This window comes from Dicentrarchus labrax, unplaced genomic scaffold, assembly GCF_905237075.1.
Source record: "Dicentrarchus labrax unplaced genomic scaffold, dlabrax2021, whole genome shotgun sequence".
NCBI classification, from domain to species: domain Eukaryota; kingdom Metazoa; phylum Chordata; class Actinopteri; family Moronidae; genus Dicentrarchus; species Dicentrarchus labrax.
In genome coordinates, this window is record NW_026136721.1 from 18,513,212 (window position 1) to 18,534,750 (window position 21,539).

Genomic DNA, 21,539 nt, shown 5'->3' on the forward strand with positions numbered 1-21,539 from the left:
TAAATAGTAATAATAATAATAATTATATTAAAATGCCCAATCAGATGTTGAAGAAAAGAAATCAGGGAAATGAAACAATACATCAAACATGTTATCTGTGTAAACTAGGACTCTGTACATGCTGTAAAGTTCCCATTCCTATCACTCAAATGTATTTAAAGGCCAGTTTGTAACATTTAGAAAGGCAGATATTGAATATAATATGCATAGCAATGTTTAAATTTGTGTATTATCCCCTAAAAATAAGAATCTTTATATTTTTGTTAAATTAGAATGAGCTGTTTTTATCTACAGACAGCGCAGGTCACCTGCCCTTGCGGCCACCATGTTTCTACGGTAGTCCAGAACAGAGAAAACAAAACGAGGTCCAGATAGGTCCTTTCAAGTTATAGTACATTTCATGGCCACCGTAGTTCATCCTTTGCACTTGGTATTGGACGGTGAAGCGAGCTCCAACTACACCACGAGATGCCACTGAATTATACACACTGGTCCTACACAAATTGATTTGCATTTTTATTCTGCAAAAGTCCATTTAGAAGGTTTCCAGTGAAAGTTTGTGGATTAAAGTCAACAGTTACCACAGGAGGGAATTTGAGAATATATGAAGGTTAATATACAAATAAATCAGCTGTTACATTAGTGACCAGTGTTGACCTAGTTACTCAAACTATTTAATTTATTACTCATTACTCTTTTCAAAAGTAATGTTATTACTTTACTTGTTATTTCCTGCCAACAGTAATTAATTTGACTACTTGTTATATTATTTTCCTGCTACCACAAAAGTAAGTAGTTGTGTCCCTTCTACCCAGAATTCAGACCCACAACGAATTAAATCCAGGTTTGTTTGTTAAATCCAAGTAATGGAGTATTTCCACCCACGTGTGATGAAAATGACCTGTGTCTATATATGTGTCTGGGATTCAAGTTGTATAATTTTACATAAAATATATTTGGAAGTGTTTCATGCCTTTATTAGATAGTGAGAGAGAGACGACAGGAAACAAGGAGAACAGGAGGTGAGGACGAAGCAACCCTGAGACCATCCATCAGCCAGATTTGGAAACACTCACTGCAACTTGATTTTCCCCACCTGCACTCACTATTAATTCACTAGTGAATGCTATTAGTGTGAATAAAAGGTATTTTGTCCTCATCTCCCTGCAGGAATTCAGTGCCCCTCCGGCTCCATGAATTATGCATCCATGCTAATTAAAGGGCCCCTTGCTCCCTGTGAGAGATCTGAGAGTGTGTCAGGGCCCCGCTGAAAAGGAAGGGCAGGGCTGAAGGTGGGAGGACAGGAGGGTGCAGGGAACCGGTCGGTCTGGTCTTCCCCTACTAGGTGGATGTCTGGGTGGTGACACACCTGTTAACCTGTCTGGGAGGAGCTGCCACGGTGCTGACGTGAATTTGTGTGTGTGTGTGTGTGTATGTGTCTGTTTGAGTGTGCTTGAGAAGAACCAAAGGGGAAGGAGAGCCAGAGTGTGTGCCACAGGGTGAGGAAGACAGAGACGAAGAAGGAGTAAAAGGAGAGAGAGAGAGAGAGAGAGAGAGAGTGACAGACTTTTGTGGGATCTCTGGCTGACCCACCACAACCTCCAAGATGTTCAAGAAAAAGGAAAGTACGAAGGACGGTACGCTCAAGCTCTCGGGCAAGATCAGCAAGTGAGTTTTTTCCCTGTGGATTTTAAGAATGTAATGCATGTATGAATGTATGTGACACTGTATCTCGGCCATGTTCCCGCTCCTCCTGTTCTTCCCCAGCCCGAGAACTGTGTCATGTTTCCTGTGCGTGCCGTTGTCCTCTTTCCCTCTACGGTTCTCCTCCTGTTACACTGTGGCTGGGTTGAAAGAAAGTTTTACTGCTAGTTTGCTCAGGGAATTTCCTCACTGATTTCCAGTTATGTCAAAGTGAATCCTCTGGGATGGTGAAAGCTTATTGAGATGTTTGGCAGCCTGTTAACGGGTCCCTGAGGTCAGGTTTACTTTGTAAACATGAGGTGCTTCAGCACAACAGGTGGAACCAGTGAAAAATGTGTTTATGACTACGAGTGAAAGTCAAAGAAAGAAACCTGCTTCAACCTGCTTCTCAGGCACTCAAACCCCAAAAATGTGACTCATTGAGCCATTTTTACCTCAAATCTGAACCGAGATTTAGACTTTTGACGATTATTGTTGTTAGTGATCATGTTTCAGTGAGAAAAAAAGAAATCCTCTAAGGACTGAGTGTCAAGAGATAATGTAGCTGCTGTACTGCGAAAACAGTACATGTTTCAAAACAGTGCTTAAATTTAGAAGCATGTAAAAAAAAAAAGACAAAAAAGCTTCATTTGATGTGTAATATATGAAATGTTCCTGTACTTTTAATGCTTTAAACTTAAGGAGACAGTAAGGAGCTAAATGATCATTCATTGTGATCATTCATTTGCTAAATGTGATAAGAAATATAAGTAACTGATCAGAATCAGAAATACTTTATCGGTATGTAAAGAGGTGATGATAAGGTGATTTCCCTCTGCCCTGTACTTATTTAATTAATAGGAGCAATGAGACCTTTTTGACATACTTGACTTCCGGTGATTTATTTGACGTAACGGCTTTCAGCCACTTTTAAACACACAGTATGTGACAGGACCACCAGTATGTCAGAGAGAATCTGGAGATACATTCAGCTGCCACTCTGATGAATAGTTTTTGTTCCTCAGCAGGTGGTGACCAGCCTGTGGTTTCACCTTGCCCCTGCCCTCTTGGACATGTTGTTTCGCTGCTGAGGTGTGATGAGGGATGGGCAGTCTGTACTGCTCAGCTGGTTTCTTTCTCTGATGTGGGCGTTGGTTCCCAACTGTTCTTTACGGTGTGACACAGGACATGTAGCTCTGTTCGTTTGGCCGTTAAGACTTTTCCATCACCCATCAAATCAATTAAGATAAGATAAGATAATTTCCATTATTGATTCATCTTTAGATTATTCTTTCAAATAATTGATTCTGATCACTATTTCCCAGAGCCCCTACTAAAATAACTTTTTATGTCAAATGATAGAAAAGAGAGAAAAGCAGCAAATCGTCACATTTCATAATCTGAAACCAGAAATTATTTCACATTTTTACTTGATAAATGCCTTAAATGATGGATGATCAGAATTGTTGTTGTTTAAACTGATGAATCAACTTATTCTTATTCAGCACTAATGTAATCTAACCAATGAATCAACACTGAGTTCGGTTACTTTACAATAAAAGACACATTTAGTGTCACAAAATGTAAAGAAACTTAAAAAGCAGCTTTTGTAATTGGAAATTACATCCAACATAGTGGTTTGTGTCATGGCGACCAAAGAGCGTCCCTAATGTGGCAAAAACGTCTTTTCTGAGGTCCTGGTTATGGTTAGTTTGAAGGCTGTCCCCAATGAATGAAGGCAATGAAATACCGAACAAGGATAGCTGTAGAACCTGTGTGTGTGTGTGTGTGTGTGTGTGTGTGTGTGTGTGTGTGTGTGTGTGTGTGTGTGTGTGTGTGTGTGTGTGCTGGTTGGTGTATGGGGGCGGATGATGTGACGCCCATAAGCACTGATTGCTTGCCACATCTCGTTCTGCTGGTGCCTTTGTGCCATTTACATCCCAGCTCACATCGCTGGCGACGCAGTGATGTGATAATGACACTGTGACTGCTGACTGTCTTTGTTCTGTTAGTGGGCAGAATAAAGCTTTGCAGTTCTTCTTTGTGATATGAAAAAGGGGTCACACATGCTGCTGATCCTGCCAAGTGATAACAACAACAACCATCTGCAGCTTTGCTTCGTTTTAAGCTGCTTTTTCACGGCAGCCATACAATAACATTGACATACAATAGTAGGGTAAAATGATACTAATTAGGATCTGTTAATTTCAGGTCAAACAGAGTCAGGGTGCTGTTGTTGTGTGCTGATGTCCACTCAATGGAACGGAGCCTTAATTAGTATGATTGGTAACTCCTGTGTTTACCCTACTGTTTTATGTCAAAATAACTGCTGTGAAAAAGGTCCATTAAATTTATGATATAAACTGGGAGCTTGGAAGAAATGTAAGAGGTATCACCAAATCAGGGAGTGTTTATGGTGCAAGTTTTGTGATCTTCCAATGAACTGAAAAATGCAGACCAGCCCTTCTGAATTATGTTGGTTATCCAGTTAACCTGCTTTCAAGTGAAATCAGTCATAGCTGCTAGCTCAGCAGCTATCCTTACATACATGTGCATGTTTCATAACTGAAACACTCATTGTTTGGTGAGGTTTTTATTCATTGCATTGTTATTTATATTTTAAATGGAGTGCATTGTTTGCCATTGGACGTTTCTATTCAGCTCACTGAACACAGGAAAAGACACACCCCAACAGTGTCAGAGACAGCAGTGCTGTTTGTGAGCAGCTCAAGGTAGCTACAGGTGCAACATGCCGTCCTGCACCCCAGATCAGAGGAAAGGCACACTGAAGCTGGATGCAGATACATGATTTGTTATTATTATATTATCACAGAGGTCATTCGGCTTCTTGAGCTTTATCAAGGAGGAAATGTATCAACTATTCTACTCACATCACCAACAACAACCTCCCCTCCCATCATATAGTTGTAATAATAATATAGTAAAGGTAAGTTCAAATTAGGTCACCCTCAGGTCACAATTTATATTTGAAAAAAGTGTAAGGGAAAAGAAGTCAAACTTAAATTTAATGACAGATTTGAGTTAGTAACTAGATTAGTTAGTAAGATAGATTTAGTTAACTGAGATTTAGTATATTTATAGCAATAAAACATATGAGAACATTAAACTCTACCAGCCTGTATCAACACAGAGACACACATTCAATGTCTGACATTAAAATATGTTAGAAAATAACTAAATCACTGAATCATATGAACAAACTATTGATTTTTTCATTTTTAAGGTCAAAAGTAACAACAACTCAAAAACAGTGAAAACACATTAAGAAGAGGACAGGTGGTAAAAGCCTGCAGGTCATATTAACACAGTGCTTCATTAATCACTGATCCTCTGCTGACACTGATGGGTCCTCTGAACAATAGCACAAGCATTTCTTTGGCTTAAAAGTTGAGAAATAATTATTGTGAGTGTGCAGCAGATACCTGTCTCTCCTGCTGAGTGAGCAGGAATAGGGAGGCCATTGTCAGAGCAGCTGCAGAACCAGATCAGCTTGCGAGTCAGTGCAAGAGGACGTCTCTGCATTCCTCTGTCCTCTGCTCCATCATTAAAGAGTCGTGTGCTGCTCTTTAACGACGATCAATTTAGGTCGTCAATGTTGTAAATCTACCTCCTGTGACATTTGCTCGTTTTCTTTCCAAGGCGACATGGCTTTGTTCTCTGAGGTAGCTTTGGTATGTTTTATCAGTTAATCAGCGAGGTCTTCAATGGTTTGCCGACATTCTTTGGTTACGTATCAGCGTTATTTGAGAGGTTTAAGTGCATGAATGAAGGTTTTTCAGCCCTGCTACCATAAACTCAGCAAGAAAGCAAGAGTTTAACAGGTCTTGTCACATTTTCAATGATTAAAGACTTATTTTAGTGTAAATGCTGTACATTATGGGTATTACATTTGCTGGTGAATGAATGTGTGGTAAAATGATAACTGGACTTTCAAAAAAGACATATTTATACACACAACAGTAACATCTGGATTAGTTTTGGGGAGGCAGTTTTTATGGCACCTCAAAATGGAGACATTGGATATGCAAATTATAAATGCAGTAAGAAATTCAACCTGCAGGTTTCATGCAGGAAGTTTCCCTGCACCTGTGGAGGAAAACTTAGTTAACTGGGATTGAGCAGACAGTGAAAACAGATCTGGTGACTGTAGTATTATACTGTATATATTGTTCTCCCTTGTTTAAACACACACCTTCTCAGATGATTTGATTTAGATCCACTATAACTGATCACTCACTCACCAATAAATAAATTAAACTCCCAAGATGTAGTTAACACAAAAACCTGTTCTTATCAGATTGTAATATCATCCTGTGATTTTTATTCAAATCTTTTGATTTTTGACAAACAGACCTCTTATTTAGTTTTATGGGTGTAGTTCATCTCTAATTGCCAGCCAGCAGAATCTCCTTACTTTTCCTTTTGTCTGAGGCATCGTTTTACCTTTTTGCAGCCAAAACTGGAAGAGTGGCATTGACAGAGAGAAACAGTGACAGTGACAGGGGGAGGTGACAGTCACAGTCAGCCACTGAGGAATGGCTAGAATTTAAGGAACGCTTCGGGGTTGGCTCGGAAGTTGAAATTAAATAACCTCTGGCCCTTGAGACAGTGCGTGATTTGTCAGGTTGTGTTTGATCTTGATAAACAGGCATCAGTCAGATAATGGCAACAAGTGAAAAGAGAGAAAGGAAAACTGCATCGGTACAGATTTTTGATCCTGGAGATTAGGGCTGCTAAAGACTGTCACTAGCCATCACGCATTTCTGATATGAATTTATATATTCTAATACATATATCTTTAAATATCTATATATTTCTTTGGAAAAGTTTATTAATGAATTTGTTTATTTATTTTTAAGTGTAACATCTTAACAATAAGTCTTGTTTAAAACACAGAATAAATAACTTCCAACTTCCCAAAAAAATACCCGTGGACGGATAAATACGACGGATGATGTAAAACATTAAAAGTTATTTAGAAATTAACGCACTAACAACTTGCTGCTTAGGCCTCTCCTGTCTCTCTCCTGGTTGGAGCCGCTGGCCTCCGTCAGTCTCAGAGACGGTTGAGAAAATATGTTTTGTCCTTAAAGTTTATTGTCCTACAACATGGCAGAGCTCTTTAGTCTATAAAAAAATGTTTTATTTATTTGTGAAGTTACACCAAAGAAAGCATAATTACTGACGTGCCATTGGTTTGGTTGTCTTTTTCAATGCACAAGAGGAGAAGACTGAACTGATTCTTGACAATACGTAATCTGTTCTGTGCTTCTGTCTTAATCTGTGGCCTTTCTCCTCACCCTGCAGGAACCAGGCCAGCAGCTTGGCCTTGCTGATTGCCCAGATGCAAAAGAATGCCGACCAGGTGGAGAAAGACATCCTCCGGTCTGAGGAGATGCTGGCAGTGGTGAGACACACAAGCACACACTGACAGACAAACTCAAACTAATGCACTAATGATACATCACTTTTACTGGGAGGCCCTTTCTAAATGAAACCCCCCTGACTGTTGTCTGCTTCCACCAGGATAATGAAAATGAGAAGAAAGACCAGCCCTTCAAGCATCAGGCTGAGATATCAACCAAGCTGGGCGAGGCCGAGGCCCTGCTGAAGCAGCTTTTCCTCGACGTCGACAAGGCCAAGAAGCTCAAACACCCACAAGCCCGCGAGATAGAGAGCGAGTGAGTTGTTACAGAATAAATACGACACAGAGGAATTACAGTACAGCTACCCAATGCAGAGAAGTGTGGAAAAGTTTCCTTTCATGATCCTTTGAAAGTAAAAATCACACATTAGTCCACAACAGCACATTACTGGATCCCCAACCTAAAGCTAATGCTAATGCTTGTGGAGGCCCATAGATATAAGATAAATAGACATTATTTAGCCATTTTCTCCCATTTCATAATGTCACTCCTCATTACAAAGTCTCTGTCTGTCAATCAGGACAAACAAGACAGAAAATAAACATACAAACAGACTTTGGAAAGAGGCACACTGAAATAAAAACCTGTTGTAAGTTGTTTGTTTCTTTGCCCCTCCTCTGTTCTCTGGTGACTCCAGTGTCATGCTCCTCCATGAGCGCTGGTTAAAGGACTGCACCTTCTACCGAGAAATCTATGAGCAGATTGACGACGTGTCGCTGATGCCGAGAATCGACTGGGCGCCTGTTTTCAACGAGAAGCAAGTAAGTTTAATAACGCTGTCTGAACATTTGGGCCAGTCTGCTTAAAAACTCTCAGAACATCCAGGATTTATGTTATGTAAAGGATGTTGGCAGCATGTCATACTTTTCTTATTGTCAACTAATCCCACGAAAAGACCATTGTACAATGTGTATTAATCCACTGTTGAAAATAGTCCCCAACAAATGCGCTATTTACTCCAGTTTTAGTGATTTTGGCGAGAAAAAAACTATAGTGCCTCGTTGTTTTAGGAAATTACTGAGCTTTTTTTTAAAAGTGAGTTTTTTTTCTAGAGATTTACATATTCAGGAACAAATAATCTTCGGGTTGACTGACAGCCAGAGTAAGGAAGTCTGTTTTTCTTATGGGATTAGTTAACAATAACATACAATAATACATCTACTGCTGCTCCACATCCAGGACATACCTGTTGTTATTGATGTTGTGCATGTTTTCAGTTATAAACCAATGCTTTACAGATTCTTACTACCCTAATAAACACATTAGCCAGAGATGAGCAAGTTAAAAACACATCTAGTGAAAGAGTCCCTCAGCCTGGTTGTTATGTTGTCTCTACACAACATCAACTGTATTCTTGTGTGTGTGTGTGATCACAGAAAGAGGTGAACGTGGAGGAGTACGGGCCCACCATGGCTGACCTGGAGAAGCAGATTGCTGCTCACAACATCCTGCACAAAGAGGTCGAAGGCTACAGCTCACAGCTCTGCGTCAGCTCTGCAGGCAGCAAGGTGGACAAACATGCTTACATGAAAACACATTCACAGGATACTCTTAAGCAAATCGCTCCAAATCCATCACAGCAGCTCATCAAAACTGTCAATGTCTTGAGAACGTTTTCAGTTTATATGGTATGTTGCTATTTTGTCTTTTAGGAGAAATATACAGCCCTGAAGAAACAGTACAACAATATACTGGTGAGTTGAGTTCATCACTAATCACGTAATATTGGTGAATCGTTTATTTTTAAGTTTTGTGATGAAAAGACAATGAGTGAAGATTTATTGGGGGGCCATGAAAAATATCTTTCTCTTTAAAGTTACAATGAAACTACCTTCATTCTTTGCCCTTTATTGGTTAATTATCATGTGATAGTGTGTATGTTTTTCTGTTCATGTATCAGAAATAATTCTTTGTTATTTAATATTAGCAAATAAAATGTCCACATACTGAAATCACTTTTGAGCTATTCTTCCTCTTCTCCCTAACTTTGGTTAAATGTATTGTTTTTTTATTTAACAAGAAACTTTCAGAGCTTCTCAGGTTTTATTCAGTTTTATTTATTTTTTCCTCAGGACAACTCCAAGTGGCGTCGCCACTACCTGAACAGCCTGTACGAGTACATGCAGGGCTGCAACAAGGAACTGGCCTTTCTGGGAGAAGAACAAGATAAGATCACAAAGCAGGACTGGAGTGACCGCATGGTGGACCCTCCTGACGTCCGCAGGCAGTATGAGGTCAGGACCGACGGGTTGTTTAGCCAAAACAGTGAAAAATACCGTAATGATCCGTACTGAGGTATTAGTCCTGATCAAACACATTAACAACCCCAATTTGATATGATCTCAACCAGAACTTCAAGAACAACAGCCTGCTGTCCCATGAGAGCGAGGTGAACAAACTTCAGGAGGAAGGAGACAGACTCATTGAAATGAAACACCCTGCAAGTGACACAATACAGGTACCTGTCATTATCCAGAGGACACTGCTTTGAACAGCAAATGCTTTAAAGGCCAAAGTCTTCAACTTTAGATATGTCATGAAGTTTAACCTTTTAAACTCCAGGTTAAAATAAACTAATTACATTACATTTCAAGGCTCAGAAAGATGCTGTACGAAACGATTGGCAGAAATTCCTCAATCTCTGCATTTGTCAAGAGACACACCTGGACAATGTGGAAGAATTCAAACGGGTAAATATGGGAAAGCATAAACCACAATTTGTCATTATTATTATTTTGTGTTTATGTGAGAACATAATGCATATTTTGTCTCTCTATCATACACTGAATATATCTCCCTGTTGTGCAAAAATATATATTTTTGTGAAATTTTCCAGTACCAAATGGAGACAGATCAACTATCAGAGACAATGACCAAACTCAACAACAGCCTGGACCCCATCTCCATCAGCAAGAAGAGTAACTCGGAGACATTGCTGCAGCTCGAGGTACGGGGAACTTTTATAGTCAATATTACTGAATCAAGCAAGACGATACACACATAAGATTCAACCTGCACCTCCCTGTGGGAGGCGTGGGAGAGACTTGGTCATATGAGAAGAAAACATTATATATATTATCATATATATATATTATAATAATATTATATATAATAATATATATAATAATAATACATATAATTATATATATTAGGAAGTGATGGTAGTTAGTTTTAATATGGAGAAAGACTGGACACATAAAGTAGGTTTACATTATTATTATTATTTTTATTATGATTATTATTATTGTATGTTAGACATTTGTATACCTACGCATTATTCATTATTCTGGAACATAATTATTTATTTATATGTTGTTTTTTTTATGTAACAACAACTGTACATTTTGCATAAAGGCTCATTTTAATCTGTTAGATTCTCTTGCTAGATAATAATAAGACAAAATGAAACATATCTAAATCAGCATATCTAATGAAATTCATATACGTGGCATAATAAATAGGCACAAAATAGCACAGCACACATCCACCCATAAATATTGCTGAATTTCTTCTTTAAGTAATTTCCTTTTTCAATTATTATTTTACATTGTTTGCTGGAGTTCATCTTTCAAAATAAAACCAGCTCATTGGTTTAGTCCCACTAACAAAACTTATCATGCATCCTAGTTTAATATCCAGCCAAAAAAAGGTAGGTTTGCAGTGTTCAGGACACCCCAAACAAAGGTGCATTAAACTGTCATTAGAAACAAGAGATTACAGTTCAGACTTTCTCCCTCTGTATCTGTTTCCCACCAGGCAGAAGAGAAGGCTGTACAGAACAGTGAGCAGCTGCTGGCAGACCTGAGGAGACGCAGCACCACCATCGCTCCTCTGAAGCTACGACGCAACAACCCCAACAGACCCATCACAGTAGAGTCCCTGTGTGACTGGGAGACAGACAAGGTGGCTCTTCTGAAATCTTTAATTGTTGTGAGGCAGAGACCGTCAAGTATCTGGCTGATTTCAATTCAGTCTGGTCTAAACATTTTTATCATTATCATCTAGGCTTCTCTGTCAAGAGGGGAGAAGTGCACCCTGAAATCGAACTCAGACATCGAGAACTGGGACATTGTCTCCACTGATGGGAAAACAAAAACCTTCCCAGGAGTTTGCTTCCAGATTCCTCCACCTGATCCAGAGGCCATTGACAAAGTGGACCTGTAAGTGATGCAAGGCTTTATTATTATGCAGCCACAACAATGCAAGAATGTGTCAGTAATACTGTTCCTATTTCCTTCCTCTCTGACTCTCTCTTCATTAGGTTGGGTCGTGAACTTCAAGACATCAAGAAGAGAAGAGCTGCTCTGGCGGCATCCCTGAAAAATCACAAATCAGACGTCTCCAGATCCCAACAATCAGGTCCTTGTCTATAAATGAAATCCTTAAATATCCTATTCATATGACATCATTGGTTCTATAAAGCATTATAAATATTTATGACCAGTTGCACAAATAGTGTTAAATCGTGAAAGTGTTATCAGTCAGTAAACTTCCCTGTCTCCTCATTCAGCTCCAGTGTCTTCTGCTGCAATGGATCCCAAAGTGACAGCCCTGGCTCAGCAGCTGGACAAGCTGGACGACGACCTGGCCAGTGCTGAGGAGAGCATGCTGAGCCGCCTGCGAGCCCCACTGAGCCGCACTGACCCAGCCGGAGATCTGGCCAACAGGCTGAGGGAACAAGAGGTGAGAGGAATAAAGTTACCAACAGACATCAACACTGTTGTTTTTCATTCAATCTGTATTAATTGAAGCATGTTTCTGTGTGGATTCTTTCAGTCTATACTTTAGATTTAGAGGAAATGTGTGTGAAAGCACTAATTTACTAAATGGAATCAACTATGTGGCTTAATTTATTTTACTTAATTTAATGTCCATCATAAGATACTGGTTGCTCATTATGAACCCAAACTTTAGCCCAGGTTCAGATTGTACAAATAATGAAATCCAAACTGCTTCTCCCACATACAGAGAACTGTCATGAGGACAAACATACAGAAGCTATAAAATGAGGATAAAAATGGAACAACTAATTTTATATTTAAATACGTAAAGTTACAACCAATGGGTCGATGGGGTTTCTCTTGAGTCTAGGCATAATTTCCAAATAGAAACAAGACTGATCCGCAGATACCCCTTGGTAATGATATTGTAGAAACTGTGGAAAAGCCTACTAGTATATTAGTGCAAGTATCTAAAGTATCTACATTGGTCTGTTACAGGAAGCTGCCAAGACTCTGAAGGCTCTGGAGCAGCAGAAGCTGGCAGCTCAGGCTGACCTGCAGCCCCTGCTGTCCAGCAGTGCTTCTTCTGCACTGCCACTCAAACTGAACGCTGCCAACAACAAGCACGACAGCATTGCAGAACTTGCTGACCTCTATGGCAAGAAGTAAGAGGACGTTGTGTTTGGGAAGTTGCATGTATGCAGTCACATGGTGGAGGGTTTTGTCTCCATATGGTTATTCCTGTTTCAAAGTGGCAAATTAACAAAAAGAAATTGACAAAACAACATTAAGACCTGTCATGTTTTTAGTCATATTTAGTCTGTCTGCCATTGTTGAGCTCTGCTTCTGAACTCAACCATTTCAGTACACTTATAATTATATATATATATATATATATATTTTTTTTTTTTTCCAGAGCAAATGCATCTCTCAAACTGGAGAGTCAGATTAAGAAGGTGGATGGCCTTGTCTCTGGTTTTGAGAAAAAGCTGAGTGAAGATGGTCCAATACCTGACGTACCAAATGCAATCCAAGCCCGCACTGAGGACATTCAGGTGAGGAAATCTGCATTTCCACATTCTTTTAAGCTCTTACCTCTACCACACAGGTGATTCTCTTTTTCTCATAGACTCAATTTGGATTTGACTGATTTTAAATTGCCTGTCTCCTTTGCTGTATTCAGTACCAGCAAAAGTCTGTGGCAGCGGCTCAGGACGACATGAAGAAGCTGAGTCAGGATCTGGAGACCACACAGCAGCTGTGCAGCTCCCTGGAGCAGGGCTACCAGGAGTTCTGCCCTGACATCCAGCGCCAGAGAACAGACGTCAAGCAGCTGCAGACCCGCTATGCAAATGTGGCCAACCAGCTGAAAGAGAGGTGAGAATCAGACTGCGGTCAACAGCAAAACACCAAAAGGGAAAATCACCTTTTACTTATCCTGCTCACAGTTCATAGACATACGCAAACTGTAGCAGGTTTGCGTGTACTAAAGTGTATACAATTGTACTACTATGCCGAGGCCATTAATGTTGCAAATAAAAGGATTATGTTGATCCTTATTTGGCAAAAGCAGGTATTTGTGATTAAATATAAATTACATATATACAGTAACAGTACATAGAAAAAGTTGATATTTGTAAAGTCAGTGGTCAGGCAAATGTTTAAGCTACTTATACCTCAAATATAAATATGTTCTAGGAAAAGGCATGAAGGAAAACCTGAGCTTATAACCCGCTCTTTGAATTAGAAAGTACCATAATGCAGAGCTTTTACAAAGTCAGTTGTTTAATATTTCTGTCATATTGATGAATTCTCTAGAGAAAACATCTTACAAGAAGCTGGAACGAAGAACCAGGAGTTCCAGAGCACAAGCAAATCCCTGAACTCCTTCCTGGACAACCTGCCTACAAACCAGATTAACTACAATGATGATCTGTCTCAGATCACTGCTAAGCAGAGTTCCCAAGAGGTGAGACTATCTGGTGACCACACAGAAGTGTCATGTGAAGAATAGTTGAGGGTGCTATCTTTTTTTCCAGAGCATCCACTCCTCTTAATTTCTCTGTCAGTGATTTCTTTATACAAATGCTCTGCTCTATGTAAATCTTCTATTATTGAATGATAGATGACATTGATAACACATAGTGATTACTATCTGTTTAACTTTTTATCATAGAGGGTGATGGATGACCTAAAGAGGAAGGGAGATGACATGGACAGATTGGCTGACCTGTCTCAAGATCTACAGAATCTATTCAATGTAAGTCTCAAACTGATTATAATACAATGCTATAAAATATTAGCAAGAGAATGTATTGGTGATTTGAGGCATTATATATACAGAAAAGAAATAAGTCAAAATAGCATAGCCTAATTCTTCACATCTGTGCAGGAATACGAGGTCAACGTTGACAAATACAACAGTACACTTGAGGATGCTGGAGCCACTGTTGCAAAGAAACCTCGTATGCCCGGACTGGCTGATGCTATTCAGAAAGAGGTAACATTTTAAGTTCTTTTTTTTTTCACATAATATAAATTTGTTACATTTATTAAAAGTTTAAGGCGACTAATGTTCTGCTGTGTCTCAGGAAAAGGATCTGGTCAACCGTTACACTGAAGCAACAGCTGAAAACAAACAACGGCAAAAACAGATGGGCTTGGCTAAGAATCTAATTTTACAAGTAAGTTAACAGATTGAGAATCAAAAAAGGTTTTCTATTCTTTATATGATGTCTTTACTATAAAATATATTATCCTTAAAACTAATAAATAAAAATACATTACAAAACAACACACAACAACTTTTTGCCATTCAAATAATTTGTTTTTCCTGCTGCAGAATGAAGACAAAGTCCAAATGGTGGCACAGCAACAAGTGCAGCTTGAAAGCCAACAAAGGAGTTCTTTTGAGTTAGACGGTCTGTTCAAAGAGCTAGATGAAGAGAAGGAGAGGACAGTTCATGCTGAAACAGACCTGAGAACCTTTAAAGACAGGTTGCTGTCGTTGAAGAGTCGCAGAGGGGTAGAGCGTGTTGAGGAGAAAGAAGTACTGCAGTACTACCGTGACCCAAAACTGGAGAGTGATTTGGCCGATCTGCAGAAAATACTGCATGAAGAGGCCCTGAGGCGTAGCACCGCCCAGACTAATGTTGAGGTGTTAAACAAGAAAATCACCATCGTGGAGGACACCCTCAAAAAAACTCCACCAAAACTGTTGACCAGAGAGGTGACAGAGTTTGAGAAAGATCCTCAGCTGGATGTAGAGGCTGCTAAGATAAGAGATGAAATGGGAAAGATCAGAGAGGAAATTCGAGTCAGAGATGGAGAGCAGATTCAGATGAAGACAGAAGTCACGATTCTCGAGCAGAAGAGACCACTTATCAAAGAGAAGGTGGTTAAGAAGGAAGTGCTGAAAGTAGAACAGAACCCTGAGATGTTGAGGGCAGTGCGAACATTTGAGATGGACATTTCTGAAGAGAACAACAAGATCAAGTTACTCAACGATCAAATCTTCCAGACAAGGAGTCAGATTAATGCACTTGAGAGACTGATTCCTAACATCAAGCCAAAGATTATCACTAAAGAAGTGAAAAAGATTGAACAAGACCCTGACCTCATCACTGAATCTAAAAGGGTTCTAACAAGTGTGGACGAAGAGAGGATTGAAAACAACATTTTGTCCAAAGAGCTGATGGAGCTCCACAGCCGCTACAGAGAAGTTCAAAACTGGAAGCCAAAAGTCGAAGTGAAGGAAATTGTTAATGAGATCTACCGGATAGACCCAAACACAGAGGTGGAGATAATGCGGCTCAGGAAAGACATACAAGACTCCAGCAGGCAGCACTCTGATCTGGAAAGGGAGATCACCCAGGTCATGTCTGAGGTGAACATCCTTCGCTCTGAGAAGCCCAAGGTGGAGCTGAAGGAAGTTCTCCAAGAGGTGGTTAAGGAGGAAAGAAGCCCTGAAAATGAGAGAGAGATACAGAGGCTAAACGATCAAGTGAACCATTTACGCACCACTTACAGCTCCCTTGATGACAAGGTGAGACTACTTAGGAAAGAGAGAGATGAATGGAAGGCTGAAAAATCCAAGATAGAGACCAAACTCGTCACCAGAGAAGTCATCAAGTATGAACCTGATCCTCTCTTGGAGAAAGAAGCTGACCGCTTGAGAAGAGATGTGCGGGAGGAGGCACAACTGCGGCGCTCCATTGAAGAGATGGTGTTTGATCTGCAAAACAAATACATCCTGTTGGAGAGACAGAAGCCTGAGGAGAAAGTTGTTGTAAAGGAGGTTTTGCGTTTACAGAAGGACCCAAGGCAGTTGATTGAGCATGAGAAGCTCAGCAGGAGCCTGGATGAAGAAGTAAAGACTCGGCGTCAGATAGACCTAGAGTTGCAGCAGCTAAGAACAAAGGTGGAAGATAAAGAGAGGATCCTCAGAGAGAGTGATGAGCGCCAAAAGAGGATTCAAGCCGAGTCTGAGCTCAGAGAGATCCGACTGCGGATCACACAGCTGGAAAATGCCCCACCTCCTGTTGAGGAAAGTATTGTTGTCGAAGAGGTACTCAAAGTTGAAAGAGACCCGAAACTGGAGAGGATGACAAGCGGTCTTCGTTCAGACATGGACACGCAATCCAGTGAAATCCTACGCCTCCAGAGAGAGATACGTAGCATCACACTAAAGCTTGAGATCCTGCAGAAGGAGAAGTCTGGTGAGAAGACGGTGTACAAAGAGGTTGTCCGTGTTGAGAAAGACCAGGCAGTCGAAGCAGAGAGGGATCGCCTGAGGGAGCAGGTTTCTCAGCAAAAATATACCAGACAAGACCTGGAAGATGAAATCAGACGTCTCAATGATAAAATCAACCTTCTGATGAGCACCAAGTCCAACTCTTCAAGAGAGGAGACTAACATTAATTTGAACAGAGATGCCTTACAGAGGGAGAGGGACAACCTCACTCGGGAGCTCAGGACACTTGAGGCCAAGAAACATGACACCAGCTTCTCTTTCCAGCAGCAGAGCAGGTTATTGAGTGAGAGAGCGCAGACAAGCAGGCAGAGGAGCGTTAAAATGGTGTCTGAAACCCAGCGTCTGGAGAGGGATATCCTGGATGAAAAAGATAAGATCCATCAGCGAGACAGCGTCATCCGAGATCTTCTGCTGAACCTGCAGAAAGAGGAGCAAGCAGAGACAAGGACCAAAGAGACCAATGTCTCCACCAAAATCACTATTCTGGATCCAGATACAGGCAAAGACATGTCTCCCTATGATGCCTACCTGCAAGGCCTGATTGATCGTCAACAGTACATTCATCTTCAGGAGCTGGAGTGTGATTGGGAGGAGATTACTTCGATGGGACCTGAAGGGGAGACATCTGTACTGCAGGATCGCAAGAGTGGAAAGCAGTACTCCATCAAAGATGCTCTAAAGGAAGGAAGGCTGACAGAGTTTAATCTACAACAGTATAAACAAGGCAAGATTCCCATCTCAGAGTTTGCCTTGCTGGTTGCGGGTGACAACAGGAAGCAACCCCAGTTCAACTCAATCATCCCAAAGTCCACCACAACAGTGAAATCAGCCCCCTCAGACCTCTCCACTGCTAAAGAAGTCTACCCAGTTGCTGGAGTAATTGATACAAACACTGACACCTGCTTTACGATACGTAATGCCGCCTTGCGTAAATTGATCGACCCAGCCACTGCCCAAAAACTTCTGGAGGCTCAGGCATCAACTGGTGGCATCATTGATATCAACAACAGGGAGAGATACACAGTTCACAAGGCAGCAGCTAAAGGCCTCATTGAGGACAGTCAACTCCAGAGGCTACTCAATGCACAAAAGGCCTTCACTGGTGTTGAAGACCCCATGACCAAAGAGTGTTTGTCTGTGGGAGAAGCTGTTCAGAAAGGCTGGATGCCAAAGGACACTGCCATTCGCTACATGGAGGCACAACACCTGACCGGAGGGCTGGTCAATCCCAACACTGGTCGCAGAGTAAGCATCTTGGATGCCATTGGGTCCAAAATGATCGACAGCACAATGATGAGGGAGCTGCAGGCTGAGACTACCTACATTAAGGATATTGTAGACCCAATCACAAAGGAGAAGATCACCTACAAACAAGCTATGGATCGCTGTAAGACAGACCCAATGTCAGGCTTACCAATGCTGCCCGCCTCCTCCAAAGAGTCGGGTTACACTCCAACGTACAACTCAAAATATGCAAGATTCTAGATGTTTACAACACACTTGGCGATATCTGCTACGTGGAGTGATGTGGTAAAAATGTACTATTAGATTATGGGAAAACCATATGAAAACACATTTAAAACCATATGAAAATACATTAATTACAATGTACATTTTGACTCAGGAAAAGTCTTCTGCTGCAAAGCTGTCTGTCTAGCCAAAATGATTGCTGCTGTTTTGCCTTTGTTTACGAAACATGTGTGATGTGGGCGGATTTTTGTTTGATTTAATTTAAAAACAGAGAATATAAATGCAGTTTATCTTTGATATTATTGTGGTATTAGGGATACTGGGACATGGTGCAATGCTATTTACCAAGATTGATTTGATTCTGTATTACTCGTGGGCTATCCTTGACACTGTTCACTTTAAACTGAATCTTGTTTGATACTTTATGAAGAAACAAATATCAATAAATTTAAATTATACCGGTTTAAGAACATGGACTCCCTCAATTCCAGTGCTGTGTAGTCTTGTTAAATAAAGAACACACACAAACAGGTACAATAGATAGTCACACAATATTAGATCTTATATTTAAGAACCTAGTTAAAACACCAAATCTGGGTGACTTTTACATTTTCCCTTTTTATGCACCACAAGTGTATCGGGAAAAAGAAGGTATGTTCCTCATTGATATTAAAGAACAAATAATGGGCAACACTCCACCCAGTACACATTAACATGCTAGTTGCAAAAACATTGAAGACTAGATTTAATTTTAAGGATGCATCCTTTAATACAGTGGTTCCAAAAACATGGGTTGGGGCCACCAAAGGGGTCCAAACTAAGGCTGCAGTTATTTCTGCAGTTGCTGGTCTAAATAAATAATGGTCTAAATATCAGAAAACAATGAAGAATGGCCATTACAATTTCCCAATATACAAACTGACATCTTCACATTTTGTCTGAGCAACGGTCAAAAACCTGCTATTGTGGAAAAGAAGTAAAAACAGCATATCTTCACATTGGAATAGCTAGAAATAGAAACTACATGGCATTTCTGCTTGAAAAATTACAGCAATAAGTAATAAACTAACAAAATTGTTCCTTGTTGATGGACTAATCAATTAAAAGACTAATTATTTAATGTCTAATCAACTCTAAGGCCATAATCTGTCATTAGGGGTTACAAGCCAAAAGGTTGGGAACCACTGCTTTAGCATACAAGCCAGGAACTGTATAGCTCACTAATTAGAGCATGCAGAAGATACTGTTCATGATGACTAATTTAAACAACGTGTTTAGATACAGGAGAACATGCCTTTATTGATTTTTGTCTTAAACCCATGAAAACTTGGTCCTAATGTGGTTGAGATACAGGCTTCTGCTTTGAATTCTATTGTTTGTATGATTATTTAATTAATATGGATAAAATGATATTCATTCTGCTAGTGGTACTTCAGTGCAAATCCTGATCTATGTAATATAACCCAATAATAACCCAGACTATACCAAGATGCTAAAATGTATCTAATAGACAGAACAGATAGAGAGTGCAAAGTGCTCAATGGGAAAGTTTAGCAATTATTCTTCTGTAAACAATTTTAAACCATTGCTATTTTATTGTGAGTGGAATATATCCATGTTCAGTTTTTTATCTGTATGACATGAGCCATATAAAAATACCTATTGTAACAAATCTTAAAGCATTTTTGAAAGATAAAAGATCAATATGAAAGAATGTTAAGACCACTATATAAAATGGCAGTAATGAAAAACTAATAATATCAGATGTCTTAACACTGAGAGAAATGGCAAAAACATGCACCATATTCATAAGTCATGGACCCAAAACACTGATCAACTAAGAAACCGAAGTCCATCCAATTTGGGGCTTTAATTGTCAAACAGAAACCCGAGGACTGATAAAGTGCAGAAAACTGTTGGTGAGAAAGGTAGTTAAGTTAAGTTAACAATAATGAAAGTAACGTATTTTCCACTTAACCAAACATTCTTAAAGTTCATACAACAGCAAACAGTGTCTCTTGGCAAGAGGCAGCGCTGTAGTCCAGATACTCAACAAGCACTCTGGGAAACTTGATGAATGAAGACCCTGATCAGGTTGCGTGTGCAGGTTGTGCAGCATCACTCTGTTTGTGGTCCCTCTCCCTGAAGAAGCTCCTTTGCTCATTGATGGCTTTCTGTAGAAGGGCAGTATTTACACCATCAACACAGTTCAGCACACGGGCACGGACCATCACACCAACCCCTGTAAGACAAGAAGATACAGATAAATATTTCATTTTTACGCAATGTATACCGGATAATACTATTTTTTACATGTGGAAATACTACTTTCGGATAGCCAGTCAGTTTCTTGTTCGTCTGATACTGTATTTGGACCCAAGAGAAACAAGAAACAGCTGTTTGGTAATCCTAATAAATTATTCACCAGTCATAACAGATCAGAAAGTCTTTCCTTACCTTTAGCATTTTCTATCTCGCCCAGAACAATGTACTGGGCTCCAATGATGGGGTTAAAGGGCTCCACAAACATGGTGTGGATGACCACATGGTGCTCTTTTGAAGCATGCTGAGCTGACAGCGTGGCCTCAGAAACCTCAGGATCATAGCAGGCAAGTCTGGAAAAACAGGTTTCATGTCCAAGTCAATATTTTTATGTTTTTTAAGGTGTATTACATTTTATAACCTGGGGAAGTCATAATGACAGTGGTTTTACCTTGGTGGATAATAAAGTTGTATTGTATTCTCATACATGTGATAATAATAACAAAAGAACATTGTTTGGTTGGTGAACTTTAGTTTAAGTGACAATTACAGGATAATAATAAATGCTAAAAGGTTGTGTAACAGTAGCACAAAAAGAGAAGAGTTATGAAAGTCAGTTACACATCAAATGCAACAATCAGTCAATTAATTATTATCGATTTGTTGTAGCAAGAAAGGCTGTATCAGCAATCGATTAAAGGTGCACTGTATTTCTATATGAATTCAACTTTCAGTTTAATTAAGAAGAATTAGTTTTTCTTCTTTCAGAAGTTACATAGTTTCACTTTAAGTATAGTTTTGACAAACGTGTGTACACAAACCACTGTTTATAGTCCCGTAAAGCATAAATGGTCTTGTATAAAGCGAATACGTTGCATAATATTAATGTTGTCTTTCAGTGACATCAAACCAGATGTGTTGTTGTTAGTCACAAACAAAAACAAAAACAAAACCTACCTGCCAAATGTTCTCACTGACTCTCCTTCCTGCACTGCTCCAGAGTTTATTTCCCAGGGGAAATGGAAAACTGCAGCTGCAGGAAGCATCCTGGTAAAAATAAAAATAAAACTCTGAAACACAGTGAACTAGTTGAATACTGTGAGTGAAGTGTTCAGACTGTGCAGTAAGGTGTTGAGGAAGGCTGGTTACTACCGGGTTACAGGTCACATGACTCCTTAGTCTCCGCCTGTGCCGACCATTCTG

General features: G+C 39.9%; 2 protein-coding genes across 2 annotated transcripts; one reads left to right on the forward strand and one right to left on the reverse strand.

Moving 5' to 3' along the window:
* Positions 1-1,444: 1,444 nt before the first annotated feature.
* On the forward strand, positions 1,445-18,544 carry evpla (envoplakin a). Its single transcript, XM_051384062.1, has 22 exons — positions 1,445-1,668; positions 7,012-7,111; positions 7,231-7,385; positions 7,768-7,891; positions 8,507-8,638; positions 8,783-8,824; positions 9,203-9,364; positions 9,481-9,588; positions 9,725-9,820; positions 9,967-10,077; positions 10,887-11,033; positions 11,136-11,290; positions 11,392-11,489; positions 11,641-11,813; positions 12,350-12,516; positions 12,768-12,906; positions 13,035-13,228; positions 13,670-13,820; positions 14,028-14,111; positions 14,244-14,351; positions 14,443-14,535; positions 14,694-18,544. Exons 1-22 carry the CDS (start codon positions 1,607-1,609, stop codon positions 18,087-18,089), a joined length of 5,997 nt encoding a protein of 1,998 aa, XP_051240022.1. The 5' UTR covers positions 1,445-1,606; the 3' UTR covers positions 18,090-18,544.
* A 274-nt stretch (positions 18,545-18,818) lies between these two features.
* ten1 (TEN1 subunit of CST complex) lies at positions 18,819-21,535 on the reverse strand. The gene is made up of 3 exons (XM_051384144.1): positions 21,294-21,535; positions 20,532-20,689; positions 18,819-20,316 (listed from the first exon to the last, which is right to left on the reverse strand). Exons 1-3 carry the CDS (start codon positions 21,380-21,382, stop codon positions 20,165-20,167), a joined length of 399 nt encoding a protein of 132 aa, XP_051240104.1. The 5' UTR covers positions 21,383-21,535; the 3' UTR covers positions 18,819-20,164.
* Between the last annotated feature and the right edge of the window lie 4 nt (positions 21,536-21,539).